General features: G+C 36.6%; 2 protein-coding genes and 1 long non-coding RNA gene across 5 annotated transcripts in view; 2 read left to right on the plus strand and 1 right to left on the minus strand.

Moving 5' to 3' along the window:
- The first annotated feature begins 580 nt into the window (after positions 1-580).
- On the plus strand, positions 581-1,865 carry LOC137031965 (uncharacterized). The gene is made up of 3 exons (XM_067403370.1): positions 581-675; positions 1,021-1,362; positions 1,456-1,865. Exons 1-3 carry the CDS (start codon positions 588-590, stop codon positions 1,701-1,703), a joined length of 678 nt encoding a protein of 225 aa, XP_067259471.1. The 5' UTR covers positions 581-587; the 3' UTR covers positions 1,704-1,865.
- A 1,401-nt stretch (positions 1,866-3,266) lies between these two features.
- LOC137031966 (uncharacterized) lies at positions 3,267-8,380 on the plus strand. Of its 3 annotated transcripts, none has more exons than XR_010896633.1 (5): positions 3,267-3,382; positions 6,624-6,875; positions 6,985-7,066; positions 7,442-7,487; positions 7,945-8,380. It is a non-coding gene; the product is annotated as an uncharacterized lncRNA (long non-coding RNA). The 3 variants fall into 3 exon arrangements; XR_010896632.1 differs by lacking the exon at positions 3,267-3,382 and adding an exon at positions 6,169-6,306; XR_010896631.1 differs by lacking the exon at positions 3,267-3,382 and having other exon boundaries at positions 6,169-6,875.
- A 2,616-nt stretch (positions 8,381-10,996) lies between these two features.
- Positions 10,997-22,123, minus strand: part of LOC137032389 (adhesion G protein-coupled receptor E3-like) — a 34,630-nt gene continuing 23,503 nt past the window's right edge. Inside the window, exons 13-17 of the mRNA XM_067404145.1 lie at positions 18,262-18,494; positions 18,010-18,076; positions 17,834-17,925; positions 17,594-17,756; positions 10,997-11,056 (exon numbers count right to left, since the gene is read on the minus strand). Of these exons, the coding sequence (XP_067260246.1) occupies positions 10,997-11,056; positions 17,594-17,756; positions 17,834-17,925; positions 18,010-18,076; positions 18,262-18,494 (615 nt within the window). The remainder of the gene's footprint in view (positions 11,057-17,593; positions 17,757-17,833; positions 17,926-18,009; positions 18,077-18,261; positions 18,495-22,123) is intronic.

Below are 22,123 nucleotides of genomic sequence, written 5' to 3' on the forward strand. Positions count from 1 at the left end.
ATATTATGATGAATATGATTTGGTGGCAGGGCAGCTGCAATGTAAGAAGCTGTAAAGCCCTCATTTATTAGTGTTCAAATCCTGACTTTTACTTTTACACTGTTTATACACCGGACACAAGCAGCACAACGCAACAAAAGCCATTAGAACCCATAATAACCAGTGAAGCTGTCACCACTGTCTGTATGACAGTAAACTGATGTGTGTTATATTTCTGACATGCTCAAAGTATGCACTAATTCTGACATGAAGGAAAAATGGTTTTGGCAATGGTCGCTTTGTCCCGTCCAGTGTAGACAGTCTCAAACAGGCTGTTTGATTTCTGCAAAAAAAAAAAAAAAGGTGCAGTCTAGAGCAAAAGACATAAGCTTGATTGAGACTAATTCTTAGCATGCATGAGCAATGACCAGCTCAGCAGTGCAACACCTCGACGCCACTGATCTTATCAGTCGTTTGGTGTTGGCGAGTCACTAAAACTATTTCTGAGCAGCACTTTTTTTGTTCTTTGTTCTTTTTATACTTAAACAAAGACACTTTCAGAAACTTTATTGCGAGTTTTGCAGTGTATAAAGTGGATGTGTGTATTTATGTTTGTTTATAGAGCCGTGATGGTTCCCGTGGTGAGGAGCACCAGAGTGACTCTTCATTCCCTAATGTTTCTGCTCTTGACTTCTGGTGAGTCACAGATGTTATAGAGCTTGTTTTGTGTTTTTTAAAGCATGCATTAACTATCTATTCTACAGTCCACCTATCAGAAACACTCTCTGCCTGTCAATCATTTTTGCTGACTTTGGGTTGGTTGGCGAGAGAGGACATGTGGTTACGCCTTTAAACTGTTGATGTGTTCGCTTTTCACAGTTCTGTGTCAGTGTGATCATTTCTGCCACACCCTTCAGCAGGACTTTTTACACTTCTCACACTGTGCCATCTCTCCAGCAACAAGTGATAGATATTATTTAGCTGCATTTACACATAACTCATACTTGACCATTTGTCTTCTAAGTGTTTTGTGTGTTTCAGGAGTTTTTGGAGAAAACTGGAATGTGATTTATGAAACTAAATCAATATGTGCTCTCAAAGGATCCACAGTAAACATGTCATGCACATACAGATACCCTCAGCAGTATCCACTGACAGAAACCTTTTGGATCAAGAAACCAGATGAAAAGATCAAAAGTTTAAAAGAATATCAGCAGTATAAAGACAGGGTTAAATACATTGAAGACAGACAAAACAAAACTGCTGTTCTCAGACTGCACAACGTCACTGAAGATGATGAGAAAGAGTATTGTTTCAGATTAATAACTGCAACTGAAGGACAAAGATGGATTGGTCAACCAGGAATTCAACTTAAAGTTTCTGGTAATCCACTTCTGTCCTTCATTTCAATTATTTATTTATTTAACAAACTGTTAGTAGTTTTAGTTCATGGTTAGAAGGATTTGTGTCCTCCAGCCCTTCAGGTTCAGGCTCCAGAGCAGGTTCTGGAGAAAGAAACGGTCAATCTGACATGTAGAACTACCTGCGATCTGACAGAGAGTTTCATCTGGTACAAAAATGGACAGACTTTAAACTTCCACAGCAACATCCTGCAGCTTCAGTCAGTCCGCAGTGATTCTAGCAGTTACAGCTGTGCCGTCAGAGGACAAGAACATCTGCCCTCTCCTGCTGTCAGCCTCAGCGTCATGTGCGAGAAGGTCTAGGTCTGTAAGCAACAGTAAAGTGTTAGAAGAGTGGCCTGCATGTCTTTAACCTGAAAACCCAGCCAGTCAGAGAGCAGTTTGGCTGTTTAGCTTTGTCTCGTCTGCCCCCTGCTGGAGGAAGCTGTAACTACACAAAGATAAGACACCCGTCCATTCATTAACCATGTATTCTAACTAAAACATAGATACTGCAAATATTTTATTATAGTATAGATGTAGTATAGTCTAGTCTAATTGTTTTTGTAAAGCTCTTGAAAGTGGATGTATAGCTTTCTTCAGGTCATGGTGTGAATCAGGGCATGTGGTTGAAGTTAGCAAAATGGCTTTAATCCTTTTAAATCAATTAAATCTTTTAGCTTTGTAACTGTATAGAGGTATAGTTGAGAGATATAATTAACATTTTCAATTAGTTACAAAAGAATTAAAATATACTCAATGTGGAGGAAAACATCCCCACCTTGCGGTGAACTCAATAAGAATAAACAATTATTCAATTAAACACATTAGAACATCACATTCCACAACACACCTGCACAATGGAGACGCATAAAGTGGAAATAAGGAGCACAAGGAATTAATCAATCCTATAAAACACAAAAATAACACACATAAATTACGATCAAGCCTCGTTACACAAAGTCGAAATAACTCAATGTAAAATAACACATTCGACGCCAAACATGTATCCACAGATCCCTAACATGTTCACTGCAAGGTAAATTTACAATAAAACAAATATTTATGCGTTTTGAACACTTTTAACTAATTATTCCCGCCCGTGTAACTTACCCACAGCATCTCTCATTAACTCTATACATGGGTTTCAAAGACGTCACTTCCGCTATGCCCGCCGCCATATTTAGGACCGGTCACAGCTGCTCGCCCTGTTTAAAGGTGTGTTCGACATCGGCTGCGGCCGGATGCAACCGATCGGCGAGAGTAGCCGCGTGCAGGCGGGGAGGAGCTGAAAACGGAGACGTGAAGTCGGACACTTTCTGCTTCCCGTAGTGACGCTCGCGCTGCGTTTGCATCAGTTTGCATACTTTATCACAGCTGAAGTGAAATAAATGCAGTATTTGACTAATACACTGATGTTTCAGAGACCTTTTCATTCAAAACTTTATGTACTGCTTACAGCGTCTGTTTTTACAAGAATAAAGTTCAACATAAGCATATGTTATTTAAATAACAATGTAGTGGGGTCTTTGTTTTTTACTTTGTTTTTTATCCGTTTTATTTTGATAAACATGACACAATATATCATCGCGACTACATGAAAAGAGCTTTAACTGTTATAAAAACACAGATTTTTGAGCATTAGTGGAGCTGAAGGCGTGACAATAAACACAAAACACACGTGATCGTTGTCATGCGGTAAATCCGGCCAATCATGAAACAGCTGTGTCGTCATCACAGCTCGTGCAGCTCCTCTTGAGAAACAGCGCTGGCTAACACAGGCGGCTGATCTCGAATCGCTCTCGCGGTACTTTAAAGCCATACGTCACAGTCACATGATGTCAGCGTTGTCTCAAGTCGGACAACATATCTTACCGGCATGCACTGCTTCAAGTCAGCCGCCGATCGGTCTTTGCGGCGCTGCATCAAGTCGAACAAGCCTTAAGTCTATGGTGACAGCAGCTACAACTACCAGAGGAAGGCCAACAAAACGCTCTCAGAAGGTTCACAACAAGTTTATAATATATCTGGGATATGTGGTGCTGTTAGCCGTTTCAACAGTCGTCAGAACTACAAATTTATTTGATTTATTTGAAAATATTGTGAATTCTAGTTGCTGTGTTTCGGCGTGTTGTTACAGGATGAACAAATTCACGACACCAGCTGACTACATTACTTAGTTCAAGTACATGCGTGCATGATTTTGTGCAAATATAAGTTGTAATTTTATGTATATCTTGTATAAATATATATGAATTACCCTATATAGGATGTGTCCCGTTGAGTTAATTAACCTTCTAGCAAAGTGCTTCAGTTTACGGGTGTTCATTCAGCGCGCGCAGCTCAAATACTGTTATCAAAATGAGATGATTTGAGAAAAAAAATCTGTTATTGTTCATGATCCTTATTATTAATCAAACTATGTGTTGATGAAAATAATACTAGAACAATATAAGAGCTAGTTATTAAAAATAATGCATTCATTTTCTAAAAGAAATATTAAAGTTTTAATATTACTGTGTAGTAACGTTAAACATTTTAATGACTTAATCACTGCTGTTTGAGCTGCGCACGCTGAAGCTGAAGAGACTAAAAAACCCATAAACTGAAAGTTAATTAACTCAACGGAACACATCCTATATAAAATAATCCAGATATTAATACAAAATAAAAAATAATATTACAACTAGTACTACTATTTGCACAAAATCACGCACAGATGAACTTGAAGTAACGTCATTGAAACTCCGAAACACAGCAAATAAGCCCAAATAATTCACAACGTTATTTTACAAGTATATACGATTATAATATCATGTATAAGCAGGGGCGTGTCTAGAACATTTTCAGTGGGGGGGCCATGCTGGGGCACTGCCTCCAAATGGGGTGGCCGCCAGTGACCAAAAAAAAAAAAAAAAAGCTAAATTCTACAGTATATTACATAAATCCTATTGATTTTTTTTTTTAACTTGAAAAACGTTACTTGTAAACAAATGTAGTAATAAAGCACATTTTTGATTAATTTAGTTTTTTTTGTCATCCCTGTATATATCCATTAAGTTAAATTTGAGAGCCAGTGTTTATTATTTTCTAGTGTTTTAATAAAACTAACAAGTTTATAAAATAAAAGCAATTTTAATAATGAGCAATTTTAAAAACCCAGAAGCAGAAACGATGTCAACTATTTGCTTTTAATAAGTAGTTTGGCCATTACAATATACAGTAGTTTTATTCACCATCTCTTTCAAACAATGATAAATACATTTAAAAAAAAATCCCCCCACTGTAATAAATCAAATGGTTTGGCCAAAACATCATAGTGTTTCATTCAACATTTCTTTCAGATTAATATACAAAAAAGCTGAGTAACACAGAGTTAAAGTTTTAGCACTGTAACAGTTCAAATGAAAACACCACAGTTTAAAAATAAAATATGGAACCATTACATTGTGCTCAGCTAATATAGAACAGTCTTTAGTTTAGAAACAATAAAAACAGTAGCAGAAAGAGAGGAAGGCAGTCGAAAAAGAAAGAAGGCAGACCTCAACTAAAGGCCAATTCACACCGCACCGACAAACACCAACAAACACCAACAAACGAGTGACGTCTGACTGGGAAAATTCCACAACTACATACGTGTAACCATGTTAACAATATTGTCACGCAAGTTTATTACATTAATAATATAGTATCATATATATTTTCAGTTTATTAAAGTATTGAGGCAAAACAAAAATAGTAACCTGAAATCCGAAACGCTGTAGCCATCGATCTGATCGTAACCTATTGCGCTGCGGTTGGGATACACTGGTTTTTAAACTTTTTATTAACGAGACCCATAAGCATATACAACCATGTAGCTAAACAAGCCAAAACAAATTATTAAGAAAACGAAACTGAAGGTAAACCTGCGTTGCTCTCATGGTGGTTATAACGTTACCTCTCTCTTTCGGTGAAGTGGAGCAGCTGCTCTTGCTGAAAGGCACGGATTGCACTATGGACTATTATTGTACCTTTTGTATATTTTTATTTTTAACTGTATTTTATTTTTTATAACGAACAAGCTGCGATGTCACGTTTCCAGTACTTTGTTGTGTGTGCGTGAGGCGCGGGCGCGATCAAACAGCTGTCTTTGCAGGGGACTTGCATCATCGTCATGGCAACGGTTCGTGAACAGGTCAGATTACGTCAGAGTTTGTTGCAGTCTGTTGGAAAACTGTTCACACCGCGCAGACATTCCCCGACCCGACAAACACCGATTAAACATGTTCAGTCGGGTGAAAACCAACTCCGACCAACGCCAACAGGGGTATCACACCGATCCAACAAACTCCAACAGACGAGTTTGTTGGCCGTTGTCGAGGTGGTGTGAATTGGCCTTAAAACAGCTGGATTCTATTCGGAGGTGACTGGCAGACCGTCTAACAAAATCATAGGGGGGGCACCTGGGGCACCTGGGGTGGCCAATCGAATTTCCACGGGCCACCACGTAGACCCGCCCCTGTGTATAAGAAGAAGACAGTCCCAATCATATTAATGTTTTGTCTTACTTTTTGAGCGCTCGCGCTGAAGCTATAGATGATCATCAGCTCTGTGGGTTATTTACCTCAACGAAACACATCCATTATGAGATTAATCAGATATTTATACTTAATAAAATTAATACGTTTTATCTGTACAAAATAATTCTGCCGATCTAACTACTTTGGGATCAAATAAATGTGTAGTTCTGACGACTGTTGAAATGGCTAACAGCACCACATATCCAAGATATATTATAAACTTGTTGTGAACCTTCTGAGAGCGTTTCGTTGGCCTTCCTCTGGTAGTTGTAGCTGCTGTCACCATAGACTTTAACAGGGCGCGCAGCTGTGACCGGTCACAAATATGGCGGCGATAGAATACAGTGACGTCACATGAAACCCATGTATTGGCTGTCCCTATTCATTTCACTCACTAAATGCCATCATTTACCAGATAGATGGCGCTGTCACCATTTATGCAATAATTTAACAATATATTTACACGCGTTACACTTACAGTAGCTTTAAAATCTAAATCTAAACTCTGTTGTTTTGTGGCTGAAATGCAATCAATAGTTTTTGCAATACCAGATGAATAAAAACATTTATGACATTTTTTTCCTTCAAGTTCAATTTTGGGAAAGCGATTCAGTATAAAAATGTATCAGTTTTTGATGATGGAGGTATGAATAATAATAAAAGCATGTTGTTTTACCTCTAGATTCCCCCCGAAATACATTGGTGTCCATCATCAGTCCATCTGGTGAAATAGTGTCAGGAGATTCAGTGACTCTGAACTGCAGCAGTGATTCAAACCCTCCTGCTCTGAACTTCAGCTGGTTTAAGGAGAATGAAACCTCAGCTGTTGGATCTGGACAGAGCTTTAACTCCAGTTTCAGTGGACGCTTCTACTGTGAGGCTCAGAATAAATATGGATCTCAGAGATCAGCGTCTGTTTCTCTCACTGTTAAAGGTACTGCAGCTCATACTTGCATTACTGTTTCTGAAGTGAAGCAGATTAATCTTTTTGGATGTATATAGATCTTTTTATATGTATATATATATATATATATATATTTCAGATGTAGGACGTGTGGGGATATTATACATATCCATTGGAGTGATTTGTGGAGCTGCAGTGATCATCATGCTGTTGCTGATTTGGTAAGATGTGTGTGTGGTGTTTGATGTGATTAACTGCATTTATAACAAATTTATTTATTTTTCAACGTCCAATAGGAAAACTAACTTCAGTTTGTTCCACAAGTCTGACACCTGCAGAAATACAAAATATTGTGCAGACAAACTATACAGACTTGAGTCAAATACCCCCAAAATTAGTTTTTTATGTCCTGTCAGTACCTTTGTTGGGTGTCTAACCTCAAATAATTTTTCAATTGCTCTTTTATAAATTTTTTTATTACTCTCCATGAAAATAGCCAAGGATGCTGACATGCCATTAAAACACCAACCAAACAAAACTTTATTCAACAAGAACATATTAATTCTATCTGCTGTTAACATATTCATTGTTTTTAGGAGAAGCAGGAGGATGAAAAAGAGAAATGATACAATGGAGTCTCAGGTGACAAAAAGTATTTGTTATCATTAGTTGAACAAGTAACTCCAAAATTCATGACTCGTGCTGTTTTTAGACATTAGTTATTTATTATCTCTCTATTCTGTTTTTTAATGGTGAAGATGAATCGTTCCGGCCCTCGTCATGACAGACGTAAAGCTTGTGATGTTGAGTTGACTGAACCGGTGTATGAGAATGTCAAGGAAAATGTTCCTCGTTCATAAAAGACTAAACTCTCCTCACCTTCAGCCAAAGTCATTAATGCTCTTCAGTGTCAGAGTGAAAATATCAGACATCTGTTGACTAAATATGAAAATTCAAATAAGAACAAGCTTTTTTTCAGATTTAAACAGAATTTAATTGAATGTTTTAGTTTAAGATTTTATACCACATATTATACCAAGCAGAAATTTGAAGTAAATAATTTATTAATGTATTAATTCACATTCTTTCTTTCTTTCAGAATGACAGGAAGAAGCAGTAGAAAATGAGCTTAAGAAAAGACACAGCTTCATGGATTTAGAGATCATCGCTCCCTAGCGGTGAACCATTGCAATATTGAAATCAAGTGACTGTTAGTTTGGTACACGCTCCAAACCACTGGTTCAAAACAAATGATTCTCAAATGCTTTAAAGCTTCACAAAGTGTGTTTCGAAACTTATACATTTTTATGGCATTAATCCATTCTAACTTACTTTTTCTTGTGAAAAGAGAAAAACAGTTGCTTTTCTGTTTATAATTAGAAGAATAGAAATTATGCTTTTCTGGAAACTGAATGTAGACCGTTCAAGTCTGGTTTGCTGAGGAAGGAAAGGTAATGTTGTGCAGTGCTGTTGCTGGAATTAATTGTTCATGACATTTGATCTGTTATGAACTATAAATTGTAATTAAATAATAAACTGGTCATGTGCACATGGTTTTATTCTATAAACACACATAAAATACAAAGTTTATGTTAAAAAATTATAATTTTTATTTAGCCAAAGCTTAGTCAAATGTTTCCCTACATTTAATTCTCAGTAGTCAAAATATGCCATACATTTGTTCTAAATTAAATCAGGAAAAGAAAAATACTTTTAAGTACTTACTTATAGTAAATTTGAACCCATAGTGTACTACAAGTGGTAACTAAATATATATATTTTTTAAATACAGAGATAGTATATTAAAATCACATTTTAGTTCATATTTCATGGTGTCTCAAAATAGCACAGTTGAGTACACTTAGATTTTCTTAAGATTATCTTAAGAAGTACTAAAGAAGAATTTTTAGTATATTAAGTACAAAATTAGTGTGCAAAAAACTAAGTACATTATTGAAATGTACTTTTTTTCTCCTGGGTTACCTCACTGATCATTCCCATTTAGTTTTTTGGGAAACAACATGGTCTGCCATGGTGTTCCGCAGGGTTCCAGGGTCCCATATTGTTTAGCGTTTATATGCGTCCTTTGGTGTAAATCATTAGGAAATATGGTTTGGGGTATCGCTTTTATGCTGATGATAATACCCATAAATTTACATCAGCTCCATATCTGATCCTACTGTCAGCTCTATAGTTCTCTCAGAGTGTGTGCAGGAAATAAAAACATGGATCACCATCATTTTTTAAAACTGAATTGTTCTGATAAAGTTCTACTACTTATGGATGATATTGTCATATTTCCATCTGCTCAAGCTCGTAACCTTGGTGTGATTTTTGACACTCATCTGACACTAGACTCTTCACTAGACTCTGTATTACAAAATCTGTATTCAATCATCTCAGAAACACCGCAAGAATTAGGCCTTTCCTCACTCCACCTGACACTGAAACACACACCCTCGTCCAAGATGGCGCCACGACTGAGCCCTCGTCCAAGGTGGCGTCACGACTGAACCCTCGTCCAAGATAGCACAATGACTGAGCCCTCGTCCAAGATGGCGCCACGACTGAGCCCTCATCCAAGATGGCGTCATGACTGAGCCCTCGTCCAAGATGGCGCCACGACTGAGCCCTCATCCAAGATGGCGTCATGACTGAGCCCTCGGCCAAGATGGCGCCACGACTGAGCCCTCATCCAAGATGGCGTCATGACTGAGCCCTCATCCAAGATGGCACAATGACTGAGCCCTCGTCCAATATGGCGCCCTGACTGAGCCCTCGGCCAAGATGGCCGCCACGCCTGAGTCTCCAGCCCCTGACCAGAGTCCATTGTTGAGTCCAATCCCTGAGTACAGCCTAGTGAAGGCTCCAGCTCCTGAATACAGCCCAGTGTCAGCTCCAGTCCTTGAATCTGCCCTATAGTGTGCTCCAGCCCGAGCTCAGCCCAGAGCTCACCTCAGCCCCAGAGCCTAGCCCAAAGCCCGCTTAAGCTCCAGAAATCAGGTCAAAGCCCTCTTCAGCCTCAGAGCTTGTCCCTGTTAAATCTTGTTTGCACTGAAAATTCTGTCTTAGTTTAAATGGGTTTAGAGAGTCTGTTTATGCACACATTTTCCTATTTAGGATAATAATTCAGAGAGTTGAAAGAAAAGCAAAAACCAATCAACCAACTGTAACAGCTGAACTTTGATTACATATAATTATTGAAACAAAAATCAATCTCTCAAATCCCGAACATATTGTCAATGATCTGACTTTTAACATGAATATCCACTTGATGGCCGCTTCTGGATGTCATGCATGTTTGGAATGACAATAGAGTGAGTAAATTACGACAGAATTTTTATTTTGGGGTGAACCTTCGCTTTAATGTCCCATCTGACAACATGTTTTGAAAGAAAGAACTTCGGATTAGAAAAATACTACTGTGTTTCATCTCACTACTTCACATGTTGTTTCACAGATGCAAATCCACCGCAGTAAACGGGGCTGTTGAACCCATGAAGGTTAAACTTATTATTATTATTATTATTATTATTACCATTTATTCGTTAAACAGATGATTCTGCAGGGGTAAAATAAATAATCTAAAAAAAAGGAACAGATATGATTTTTTTTTAGACATGATTAGAAGAGATTCCTGAAAAAGGCTGCAATATATAATATCTTGTGAATAGGAATAGACTAACATGTTTACTTTGTGATATTATCATCATGTGTCTTTTATAATAAGTCTAAAATCTATACCAATCATTCATATTTACGAGAAACTCAATAATGCTGAAAAAAGAAATGAATAATAATAGCAATTATTATTTATAATTTATAATAATTACTTTATTTTCTATAGCACCTTTAAATGTACATCTCAAAGCGCTTTACAGAAACAAGTAAAACAACAAAGTTACACCACACAATATAAAGATAAAACCACCACCACCACCAAAAAAAAAGAAGAAAAAAAAAAGAAGATGAAATAGTAAAAGTAAGATAATAATGACAGCTATAATAAGCTTTGTATAATTTTAGGCTAATAGCTAATATTTACAGACAGTATTTGAGTTTGACATGTAATATCTGAAAGCACTGATTATGTCGTGGTGATAATTCACTGTATAATAAAGGCACTTCACTCATTTTCCATGCTGTATTCCTCAGTGTTTTTTGAGTCCACAGCAAAGACATCTGAAGAACTTCCTGTACTGCTGCCTGATCTGTAGAAGAATGAGACGAGAAGAGCTGAATGACATCAATTTAACCTCTTCGTGAACCACAATGGATTTTTTTTTATAATAAAGAGGTAAGAAAAGAGACTAGATTTGCATTTTCAGAAATAAATACTGATGCTTTACTTTTCCTCTCTTCCATATTGTCACGTAACATGATGTATATAAACTGGCAAGATCAGGAATTCTTCAAGGAGACAGGCTTTAATAACAAATACTCAGGAAACAGGATCAAATTAGTAGAAATACACATATACATAGACTCTAACACGAACAAGAACAGACGAAGACTAAGGGAGAACACGGACTAAATACATGGAGCAAACAAAGGAGCTTAATGAGTAAATTAAAAGGGCTCTGCCTAATTTTCTTCCAGGGCAAAAAACTCATCTTCTCCTCGAAGTTCAAAATCATCCGACATTGTTGTTTTACCTTTTTTTTGTAAACGGCGTTTGACTTAGTATTTGCACGTTCAACTTGTAAATAAGCGTGACATTTTCAACATAATTGCATATTACGTGACGTCACGAACGTGCATCGCAGAACAGAGCAAGGCGAGCATTTGTGCTTATACAAATGCTTTTTTATTTTTTTTTAAATGACCGATCGTTTTGCAAGATAAGACCCTTATTCATTGTCTGTTATCGTTTAAAGCTTTTTGAAGCTGCACTGAAACTGTCATTTGGACCTTGAACCATTTGGTGCCCATTGAAGTCCATTATATGGAGAAAAATCCTGGAATGTTTTCATCAAAAACCTTTATTTCTTTTCGACTGAAGAAAGAAAGACATGAACATCTTGGATGACATGGGGGTGAGTAAATTATCAGCAAAAGTTTATTTAAAAGTGAACGAATCCTTTAAGCTAGTCTAGAATGCATGTTTGAGCTGTTTTAACTGAAAGAAACTTGTACTGACAAGTCTAAAAATGTTGTCAGTGCCATTGTTTTGTCTCAAGATTCACAACATTAATGTTTTTTTCTAGGGCATGTTTATAGAAGCTACTTAAATACCCTAATTGAAATAAGGCCTAATCCTGGCTTAGCCTAAGCCCTGTCTGTGAAACCAGGCAATTCTGTTTCTGGAAAGAATGAAAGACAAACTTTGAGAAAGCCTAAAAATTTGTTGTTTTATAAGCTGGGAGTTTGAAATGATTAATGCCATGTATTCAGACACAGACAGTAGATCAAATGAATTCTGTGTCCTTTTGAATTCTAGAATTTCTGACAGCTGTTTGATTGAATAGTTTTGGCCCATTTGAACATTCCATCACAGGAAGGAAATGGAACAATAGTAACAGATTAAACAATTTCCTCTGGCATTCCTCTATAAAAGACATGTATTGCCAAAATAAAACAGAACCTGCATGAAATCAACTACAGAAGCCCTAAACGGCCATGGATTATTATTTTTTTTCTATCTTGTTTTCTTGTGATCTCGAGATAACAAAAGTTGTTTTCTCATGATTACGACTTAATTTTCTCGTGATCTCGAGATAACAAAAGTTGTTTTGTCGTGATCACGACTTAATCTCTTCTCTAAATTACACAAATGTGCCAACAGGTGGCAGTATATTACCAAATATAACTGGTGATGCGCTGTAAATATCCACTTTACTGTATTAGTTCATATTGGCTCAGATTGTACGAGTTTCGGACAGAGATAGTTTTCGTGATCGCTTTATTTTGTGCAATATTGTGTGCCTTAAACGATTAACTTAACTGTTAAATGACTGATTATAATTATTTTGCTTGAAAGTGTAGGCTATCTGTTATCGTTCTGACTTTGCCTCACCACAGTTTCACGACCGCAATAGTTCGGTGTGATACTAAACTTATTGCTTATTAAAACTAATTTTGATGTCACTGTATTGTATTCTGTTTGAACCTTATTGTGTATCTTTAAGACGCTATTTTAATCATCGCAGCCCTTACGAAAAACTAGTATACTTCAAGTTCATTTGATCAAGTATACTAAAGTAATGTTCAAGTATACTTTATGTAGTAAGTATAATATCAATGTACTAGTAGTAAACTTGTAAGTGTACTATTTTAATACCGCTTGGGACTAAATTGGCCCAATTGAAGTATACGTTTAAGTGTACTATAAGTGTAACAGTAGTAAACTTTAACTAGTTCACATTTGTACTGCATCTGTACTAAAAGTGAACTTATACTAGTATACTAGTAGTTTACTATTTTAATACTAGTAGTAGCTACATTTTTAGTATACGAAAGTACACTTTGAAATATACTCTCAGTAAACTGCTAGTTTAGTGCAAGTATACTTTTAAGTTTTCTGTAAGTGAACATGACATCACACTTATAGTTTACTTTTTATATATTATTTTTGCACTTTAAGCATACTTCTATGTTCCTACACAGCAAAAACTGCAGTGTTAAATTAACTCCATACCATAGACCATACTCAAGAGTGTTAAAGTTAATGAGATAATGAAGTGATTAATTGAGTGATGATTGAGCATTATTGAAGACACCTGATGATAACAAGCAGAATCACCAAAGGAGAAAATCACAATTTTTAAGCCACCATCGTGGAGATGAGGGTTTGCTTTAGTTGGGCTCTTGACCCTTGACTTTTTAAAATAAAATTTTGTTTGGGCTGTTTTAACTGAGTTATAACATCCAGACAAACAAGTGGAAAAAATGGTCAGGTGATGTTGGTTATGTTTTCACATAATCATTATTTGGTCTGAATCACTGAACTCATTTAGAGCTCAATCTCTGAGTTAGAGTTATGTTATTGATTACAGCAGAACTGTGATTCTACAGCACAAGATCAGCTTTATCGATATAATCTGAAGGATTTCACAAACAGTTGTTCTGAGCAAAAAAAATCTTTCTTTTAGGCACACACAGACATCAAGAATCAGCCTGTGAATCTCAACAATGGTGAGAATAATAAAGCATGTTGCAGTGCATTCTGGGAGCCACCAATCAAAATTCATCCATGGCTCCCATCATGCATTGCTGCATGAATAAATTATGAGCTGAATTGTCTTAGTAATTTTCTTTATTCTCATATTTTATTTTGTTCCGTTTATGTGACTTTTTAGTAGCTTGTTTTCTAATGTTCAGAGTTGATCTGTTGATCAGAATATGTTGCTTGTCACCGTCCTTGAGATTCACAGGCTGATTCTTGGTGTCTGTGTGTGCCTAAGAGAAGTATATATATTTTTTTTTTTGCTCAGAACAACTGTTTGTGAAATCCTTCAGATTATGTTGATAAAGCGGATCTTGTGCTGCTGTAATCAATAACGTAAATCTAACTCAGAGATTGGGCTCTATATGAGCTCAGATATTCAGACCAAATAATGATTATGTAAAAACATAACCAACATCACCTGACCATTTTTTCCACTTGTTTGTCTGGATGTTATAACTCAGTTAAAACAGCCCAAACAAAACTTTATTTTAACAAGTCAAGGGTCAAGAGCCCAACTAAAGCAAACCCTCATCTCCACGATGGTGGCTTAAAAATTGTGATTTTCTCCTTTGGTGATTCTGCTTGTTATCATCAGGTGTCTTCAATAATGGTCAATCATCACTCAATTAATCACTTAATTATCTCATTAACTTTAACACTCTTGAGTATGGTCTCACCTGTACTCCCTGGAGAGTTAATTTAACACTGCAGTTTTTGCTGTGTAGGAACATAGAAGTATGCTTAAAGTGCAAAAATAATATATAAAAAGTAAACTATAAGTGTGATGTCATGTTCACTTACAGAAAACTTAAAAGTATACTTGCACTAAACTAGCAGTTTACTGAGAGTATATTTCAAAGTGTACTTTCGTATACTAAAAATGTAGCTACTACTAGTATTAAAATAGTAAACTACTAGTATACTAGTATAAGTTCACTTTTAGTACAGATGCAGTACAAATGTGAACTAGTTAAAGTTTACTACTGTTACACTTATAGTACACTTAAACGTATACTTCAATTGGGCCAATTTAGTCCCAAGCGGTATTAAAATAGTACACTTACAAGTTTACCACTAGTACATTGATATTATACTTGAACATTACTTTAGTATACTTGATCAAATGAACTTGACGTATACTAGTTTTTCGTAAGGGAGTTTCAGTGTTCGTTTACCTAAATATGTCACTTAATGTATATTGATAAGAAATATGATTTATAGCCTTTGTCATTTAATTCAGTGATAGTGACCTATTGTATTTTCTACATTACTTTGTAGGAAACAACACACATACACATAAACACGCTTCTCAAACAGCAAACAGCAAGATTGTTTTAGCTTACCAACTGAATTAAAGTTTTGTTTTGTTTTTTGGAAATCTGGAGTATTGCACCTCATGACGAATAAAAATAACAAACACATTATGTAATCAGGGCCGGATTAACATAAGGGCTAGGTGGGGCTGAAGCCCCAGGGCCCGCGGGTAGAGGGGGCCCGTGATTGGCTGGAGGAAATGAGATTGACAAGTCATAGGTGGTTGATTTGTGTCTAATAAAATAACAAGAAAAAATGATTGGAAAATGTGCCTGACTGATAAATCACCATCCAATCAAAATCACTTTACAATTCGCGCCATGACATCGGGAAACGCCTCTTTGCGTTATGCTATCGCATGTAGACTAGAAAATGGGAAATTGGCCTTTATTGCTTGTTCAGCCTCGCTGGTGTTCAAAATGATAAAACAAAGTGATAGTGGTGCGCAAAAAAGGAAAAATAAGCTTGAAAGGGAGAAAAGGGATGCTAATCTTACAGCAAAAATTCCAAAACTAACGAACTACTTCGGTTCACATAAAACATCCGAGCCAGTGGAAAACCCCGCGTGCAGCGGCAGCTCACAATTATCTTCACCCACCGACACCTTCGCCGATCTGCGTGCTTTACACGTTGAAGAAGGTGAGATAGCAGCTGCAGCAAGTTATTATTCTTATAACGAGTTAAGCCCTATTCGGATGGTAATTGTTTCTCATGAAAACGTAAGGTGTTTTCAACATTTACAGGGATGAGTCGATTGATTTTATTGCCGTTTGAATTCTGAATGTCAGTGTTTTTCTCTCATCATCATCATCATCACCCGTGTAAAAATCCCGAATTAACTTTCCTACTGTTTTTTGACGAACACTAATGTCGTGTGATTTGTCTCCACTATCTGCCTTTGAAGCACATTCTATCAGTTGCAGTTCTGGTGCCTCCATCCGTACAACTCGACCTCGACACTTTCACATCACACGTTAACACAGCGGTAGAGTTAAGGCCTTTGCACACTCACGGGACACTGCACTTATTCGCAATCACAAAAGTTCTTTATTTGCATGTGCTTTAAAGCCCTGCCAGTTAAACATGTCATTTGTGTGCTGTTCTGAGATGCGCTTTTTCCGACCCCATACACCCGAAGCGTGCACACACATTTAAGCCTGTCAAACAGCACCTGACTACTGGACTTCATCTTTCGCGTCTGATTGCGCTATAATACTGTCAAATACACAAAAGGTTTACATAAACACAATTGGTTATGTCTGAAGTGAGTTGAGAAAATCGGACTCATGCAGGTCTTAAAGTGACAGCATCCTAATAGTTATGCGGACCCTTGTCCTTAAAGGGATAGTTCACCCAAAAATTAAAATCACAATTTCATTTTTGGGTGAACTATCTCTTTAAAGTATTCATGGTAAAGTAATCATTGAGGAAGTATGACTGAAGTATGACAAATGTTTTTGCTGCTTTTGGCAACCTGTTTGTTTGGAGTTCATATCTGGAGTTAATGCATTTGTTTTTAATGTGTTAAATAGCATGGAATATTTAGTGTGTTTGTGCTTATATAAAATGATTTGATAAAATGAGATTTGTAAAAATATAAAAATAACAATAATAATAATAATAAAAAAAATCTTGTGGTACAAGACACTGTGGCATGGCAATCAGATGAAAGGGGGCCCTTGTTTAATCTAAAAGGTTTTAGAATTATAGAATAATCTGACATCTTTCTGAGGGCACTCTGCCTGCGCTTGAGATGCTCTGTTGAATATTATGTTAATTACACAAACAATATGTTAAGCGTACATTTATTGAACAGTGATTGATTAGCCTATATGTATTTATTTATTGTAAACTTTATTATTAAGTGAAGTAAACATTTAGCTGAAATATCAGCAAGATATAAGAGCGCTTGATTTATCCGTTGATCAGATGTGCGTCAAAGTTGTGTTTGTTACTATAGCAACAGTAGAATCGGGGTACAGTGTTTCAGAATCAATCATTGTAAAAAGAACTTTTATGTCGTGATCACGAGAAAACAACTTTTGTTATGTCGTGATCACGAGAAAACAACTTTTGTTTCCTCGAGATCACGAGAAAATTAAGTCGTGATCACGAGAAAACAACTTTTGTTATCTCGAGATCACGAGAAAACTAGATAGAAAAAAATAATAATCCATGGCCGTTTAGGGCTTCTGTAAACAACTGTACTAGTCTTTCATATTCTGATTTCTCATGGATTATGATCGTAAATTGAGTGATATCTGACCTCATTATTGAGGACACAATAGACCAGGAAGATGAAGGTTCCCTGCTGGGAGTTCAAAATCAGGAAGAGGATTTCCAGCACCTTACTGCCATTAGTGAAGAAACCCAGAATCCAGGAGCAACCGAGAACCACAAACTGAGCCAGTGTTTTAAATACCATAATCCTGCAGAGGAACAGAGAGAGTTAATGTCTTTATTTATTATATATTTTCTGCAGGGTTTAAATCTGAATGTTTGTTACTTGGTTTGTTTCATCTGTGAAACTTCAGCGTTCAGATTTTTGAGAGTTGAGTTCAGATTGATGGTGATGTTGATGAAGAGAATCATGTTTAACTGAAAAGTAGAAAATTAATAATTAATCACCTCGTTGTCAATTTAATATAAATTAAAATATTGAGAAATAAGAAATGTGCTTACTGCTAGTATGACACAAACAGGACCCAGAAAACTCCAGATAAAACCTCTATCCCTTTTAATCCAGCATCTGTTTGGAGGAAAACACTAGATACATTTATCAAAAATACTATTTTTGGTGTTAATTTGAAATATTACAAATTTTAATCTTGTAGGTGACTTTGATATATATATTATTTTATCAGATGGTAGAAATGTCACATTGCTGCTTCATTTTCTTCCAACCAAATTAACTTACAAAAAACAGCAACTCACTGTTCGCTGCCGTAGCCTTCAGGAAGCAGCCCGACAGACACGCCCACTACAAGCAGAGCAACCGTATATCCAATCACACACAGGAATCCACTGCTAAGCACCTCCCTCTTTTTGGAGCTGATCTGTGATAGGTTCTTCACACAGATGAAGAGCAGCACAGCTTCAATGAACATCCACACAAAGCCAGAGAGAAAGAGGAAGTGCAGCACACCTGATATCGCGACACACGACACCTGGAGACCAAGAGAGACGGTTATGATGATTCTCAGTGAGGCTGTGCTGAGCTGTACACTGTTAAACCTTGCTGTAAAAATACGACAGAAATATACTGTAACAATGCATTCTGGGTAATATTTGTCATTTTTCGAGAACTCACAAAGGAAGATATTTTGAAGAAAGTTTGTAACCAGGCCACTTTGGGGCACCATTGACTTCCATAGTAGGAAAAAAAAACTACTATGGAAGTCAATGGTGCCCTAAATGGTGGCAAAGTAAATGGTGCTGTTCAGTTAAACACATTCTTCAAAATATTTTCCTTTGTGTTTAATAGAAAAAAAAAGGAGATGGCTCTGTGAACGCTAAACTCTCGCGAGACGGTGCGTGATTGAACATGGCAGCGCGTTGCTGCTAGAAGTCAGCAAACTTTTCTTGTGTGTGTTTTTTTTCCCCCTTTGTTTATTTGTTTGTTCACTTTACCTTCCACAAATACAATAAACTGGATTACATTTCGGACCTGGATCATCTAGAAGACATCGACGAATACTACAATAGACTCTGCATCATGGGACGCTCTCAAAAAGCTAAAAAACCGCGCATATCGGACTCACCGGCTTCATCCAACGCATCCAACGCATCTTCCTCACCCATATTTCCGCACCCCCCGTGTTGTACCGAGGTAAGCGACATACTTACATCCATAGACAATAAACTATCCGGACTAGACGCCAGAGTAGCATTAATAGAAGTACTGCACAAAGAATTTCAACAACTCCGCCACAGCCTGGAATACAGCCAACAACAAATTGACACGCTCACGCAAGAAAACAGTTCGCTTCAAAACTCCGTTACAACTCTCACAACGCAACTGTCTTCTGTTACCAATCAGCTCGCCTCCATCACCTCCGAAAATAAAACAATGAAAGAAACAATATTGGACTTACAAGCACGCAGCATGAGGGACAATCTAATTTTCACCGGCATCGCTGAATCACCCACTGACGAACCCGAGAAAGCAATCAAGGATTTTATGGTCAAACAGCTCAAACTCCCAACAGAAACTGTTAACAACATCACTTTTCACCGTGTTCACCGCCTGGGAAAAAAACTCAATAACGCCACTCGACCCCGCCCAATCATCGTTAAATTCGAACATTTTAAACAAAAAGAATTGGTTCATCGACAAGGCAAACAGTTAAAGGACACTCACTATGGACTCAACGACCAGTTTCCACAAGAAATCATCCATAGACGTAAACAGCTAATCCCCATCAGCAAGCAAATGATAAAAGAAGGCAAAAGAGCAATACTTACAGTGGACAAATTGTACATTGATGGACAGTTATTCAAAGACAAGGACATCACCCCCTGGCTCTACTAGAACCCTTTCCACAACAATATAATCCCAGCCATAATATATCTTCATTTCTTGTATCTATAATATAATGCACATATGTCTCGCTGCACTATAAGTATGCACTTCAGTCACCTATGTTTTGTTTTTCAAACTTTGTATTTTTTGTTTTATTATGTGCTTTGCTGTAAATGTTCATGTTTGTCTAGTGTTATGTCTTACTGTTCTGTTTTTTTTTTTTTTTTTTTTTTTTCACAACTCATTTACAAATATATATGTCAGTATAGAAATATTAGCCCAACATGCAACTCAAATTCATAACCTGGAACATCCGTGGCATTAGCTCTCAGACAAAAAAAAAATAAAGTTCTCAACTATTTGGATAATCTACAGGCAGATATATGCTTACTACAAGAAACACACCTTGCAGATTCAAAACAAAACACCCTAAGATCAGCACGATTCACTCACTCATTTTCAGCCACTTATAATTCAAAACAAAGAGGAGTATGTATCTTGATAAGCAAAAAAATTAAATTTGTTCATAATACAACTATTTCAGACCCAGAAGGACGCTTTATTATCATAAACATAACAATTAACAATAACCCGGTAACAATTGCCAACATTTACGGCCCAAATTCAGATAACCCTGCCTTTTTCCACACTTTTTTTTCTTCCATTTCAGATCTTTCCAACGGCCCGGTAATTATAGGAGGAGATTTTAATACCGTAATTGACCCATCACTTGACAGATCCACAAGTAATAAAAGACACTTGCAATCCACTGACACAATAATACAGTCCATGAGAGATTTTGGCCTTGGCGATGGTTGGAGGCTACAACATCCAACTGACAGAGAATATACATTTTACTCACCAGTCCATCACAGCTACTCTCGCATAGACTTTTTCCTAACCAGCAATTCAATCTTACCAAATATCTCTGAGCACAAAATCCATTCCATCAGCATCAGTGACCATGCCCCAGTAACATTCATATGGAATCCAGCTAATTTACATAAACACATCAGTAGATGGCGCTTTAACATATCACTCCTTAAAGACCCAGAGTTTGACAGTTATCTTAAAAGAGAGTGGACATCCTTCCTAGAAATAAACGACTCGCCAAAGTTATCCGCTTCATTACTTTGGGAAACAGGCAAAGCAGTATTACGAGGTAAAATCATTTCATTCTCCGTCCATAAAAAGAAAATAGAAAAACAAGAAGAAATCAGACTAGAAAATAAAATAAAAGAACTTGAAATATTACATGCAAATAACCCAACAGAAGTAATATATAATGAATTAAGAAAACAAAAATTCCTGCTAAACGAAATCATAAATAAAAAAACTCAATTTCTAATTCATAGACTCTGTCAAGAAACCTACCATCATAGCAACAAATCAAGTAAATATTTGGCCAATCAGATTAAAAGAAACAGAGAAAAAGCAACAATTGCAACTATTAAGGACTCAGCAGGGAAGCCTACCAAATCTCCACAAGGAATAAATACAATATTTCGAAACTTTTATGCTAAACTCTATTCATCTGATAATAACACAAGACAAGACGATATTAATTCATTTTTCAATAATATTCAACTCCCAAAACTCAACACCGAACAAATAAGCGCACTAGATGAACCAATCATAGAAAAAGAACTCCATATTGCCTTAAGTCGAATGCCAAACAATAAAGCACCAGGACCCGATGGGTTCCCTGCTGAGTTCTATAAACATTTCTGGTCCATTTTATCTCCATTATTCATCAGAGCAGTAACGGAAATAAAAGAAAATTCAAGATTACCGGTGCACATGAACACAGCCAATATTTCACTTATCCCTAAACCTAATAAAGACCCAACACTTCCGTCAAACTACCGACCTATATCTCTCATCAACGTAGACATCAAAATAATCAGTAAAGTTCTTGCACATAGAATTGAAAAAATTATCCCATTCATAATCCACCCGGATCAGACTGGTTTTATTAAAGGTAGGCAGGCATCCAACAACACATGCAGACTATACGATTTAATCCATTATTCATCAATACAACAGGAAAATACCATTATAGTCACACTGTAAAAAAAATCCCGTTGTTTCTACGGAAAAATACCGGCAGCTGTGGTTACCAGAACAATACTGTAAAAATGACATCTAACCGTAAACATACTTACGGAGTTACATGTGAATTTTACATTTTAAATCTGTTAAATTTACGGTAAAATAACGTATTTCATTAACTGATATAATGTTAATTTACCAACCTAATGAAGTACTAATATC

This window comes from Chanodichthys erythropterus, chromosome 12 (assembly GCF_024489055.1).
Source record: "Chanodichthys erythropterus isolate Z2021 chromosome 12, ASM2448905v1, whole genome shotgun sequence".
NCBI lineage: Eukaryota > Metazoa > Chordata > Actinopteri > Cypriniformes > Xenocyprididae > Chanodichthys > Chanodichthys erythropterus.

Excerpts from the sequence above, each read along its gene's own strand:
- LOC137031965 (XM_067403370.1), top strand. The coding sequence starts at position 588 with ATGTTTGTTTATAGAGCCGTGATGGTTCCCGTGGTGAGGAGCACCAGA. Across the intron at positions 676-1,020 it reads GTTTCTGCTCTTGACTTCTG|GAGTTTTTGGAGAAAACTGG; the intron begins GTGAGTCACAGA and ends TGTGTGTTTCAG. Across the intron at positions 1,363-1,455 it reads AATTCAACTTAAAGTTTCTG|CCCTTCAGGTTCAGGCTCCA; the intron begins GTAATCCACTTC and ends TGTGTCCTCCAG.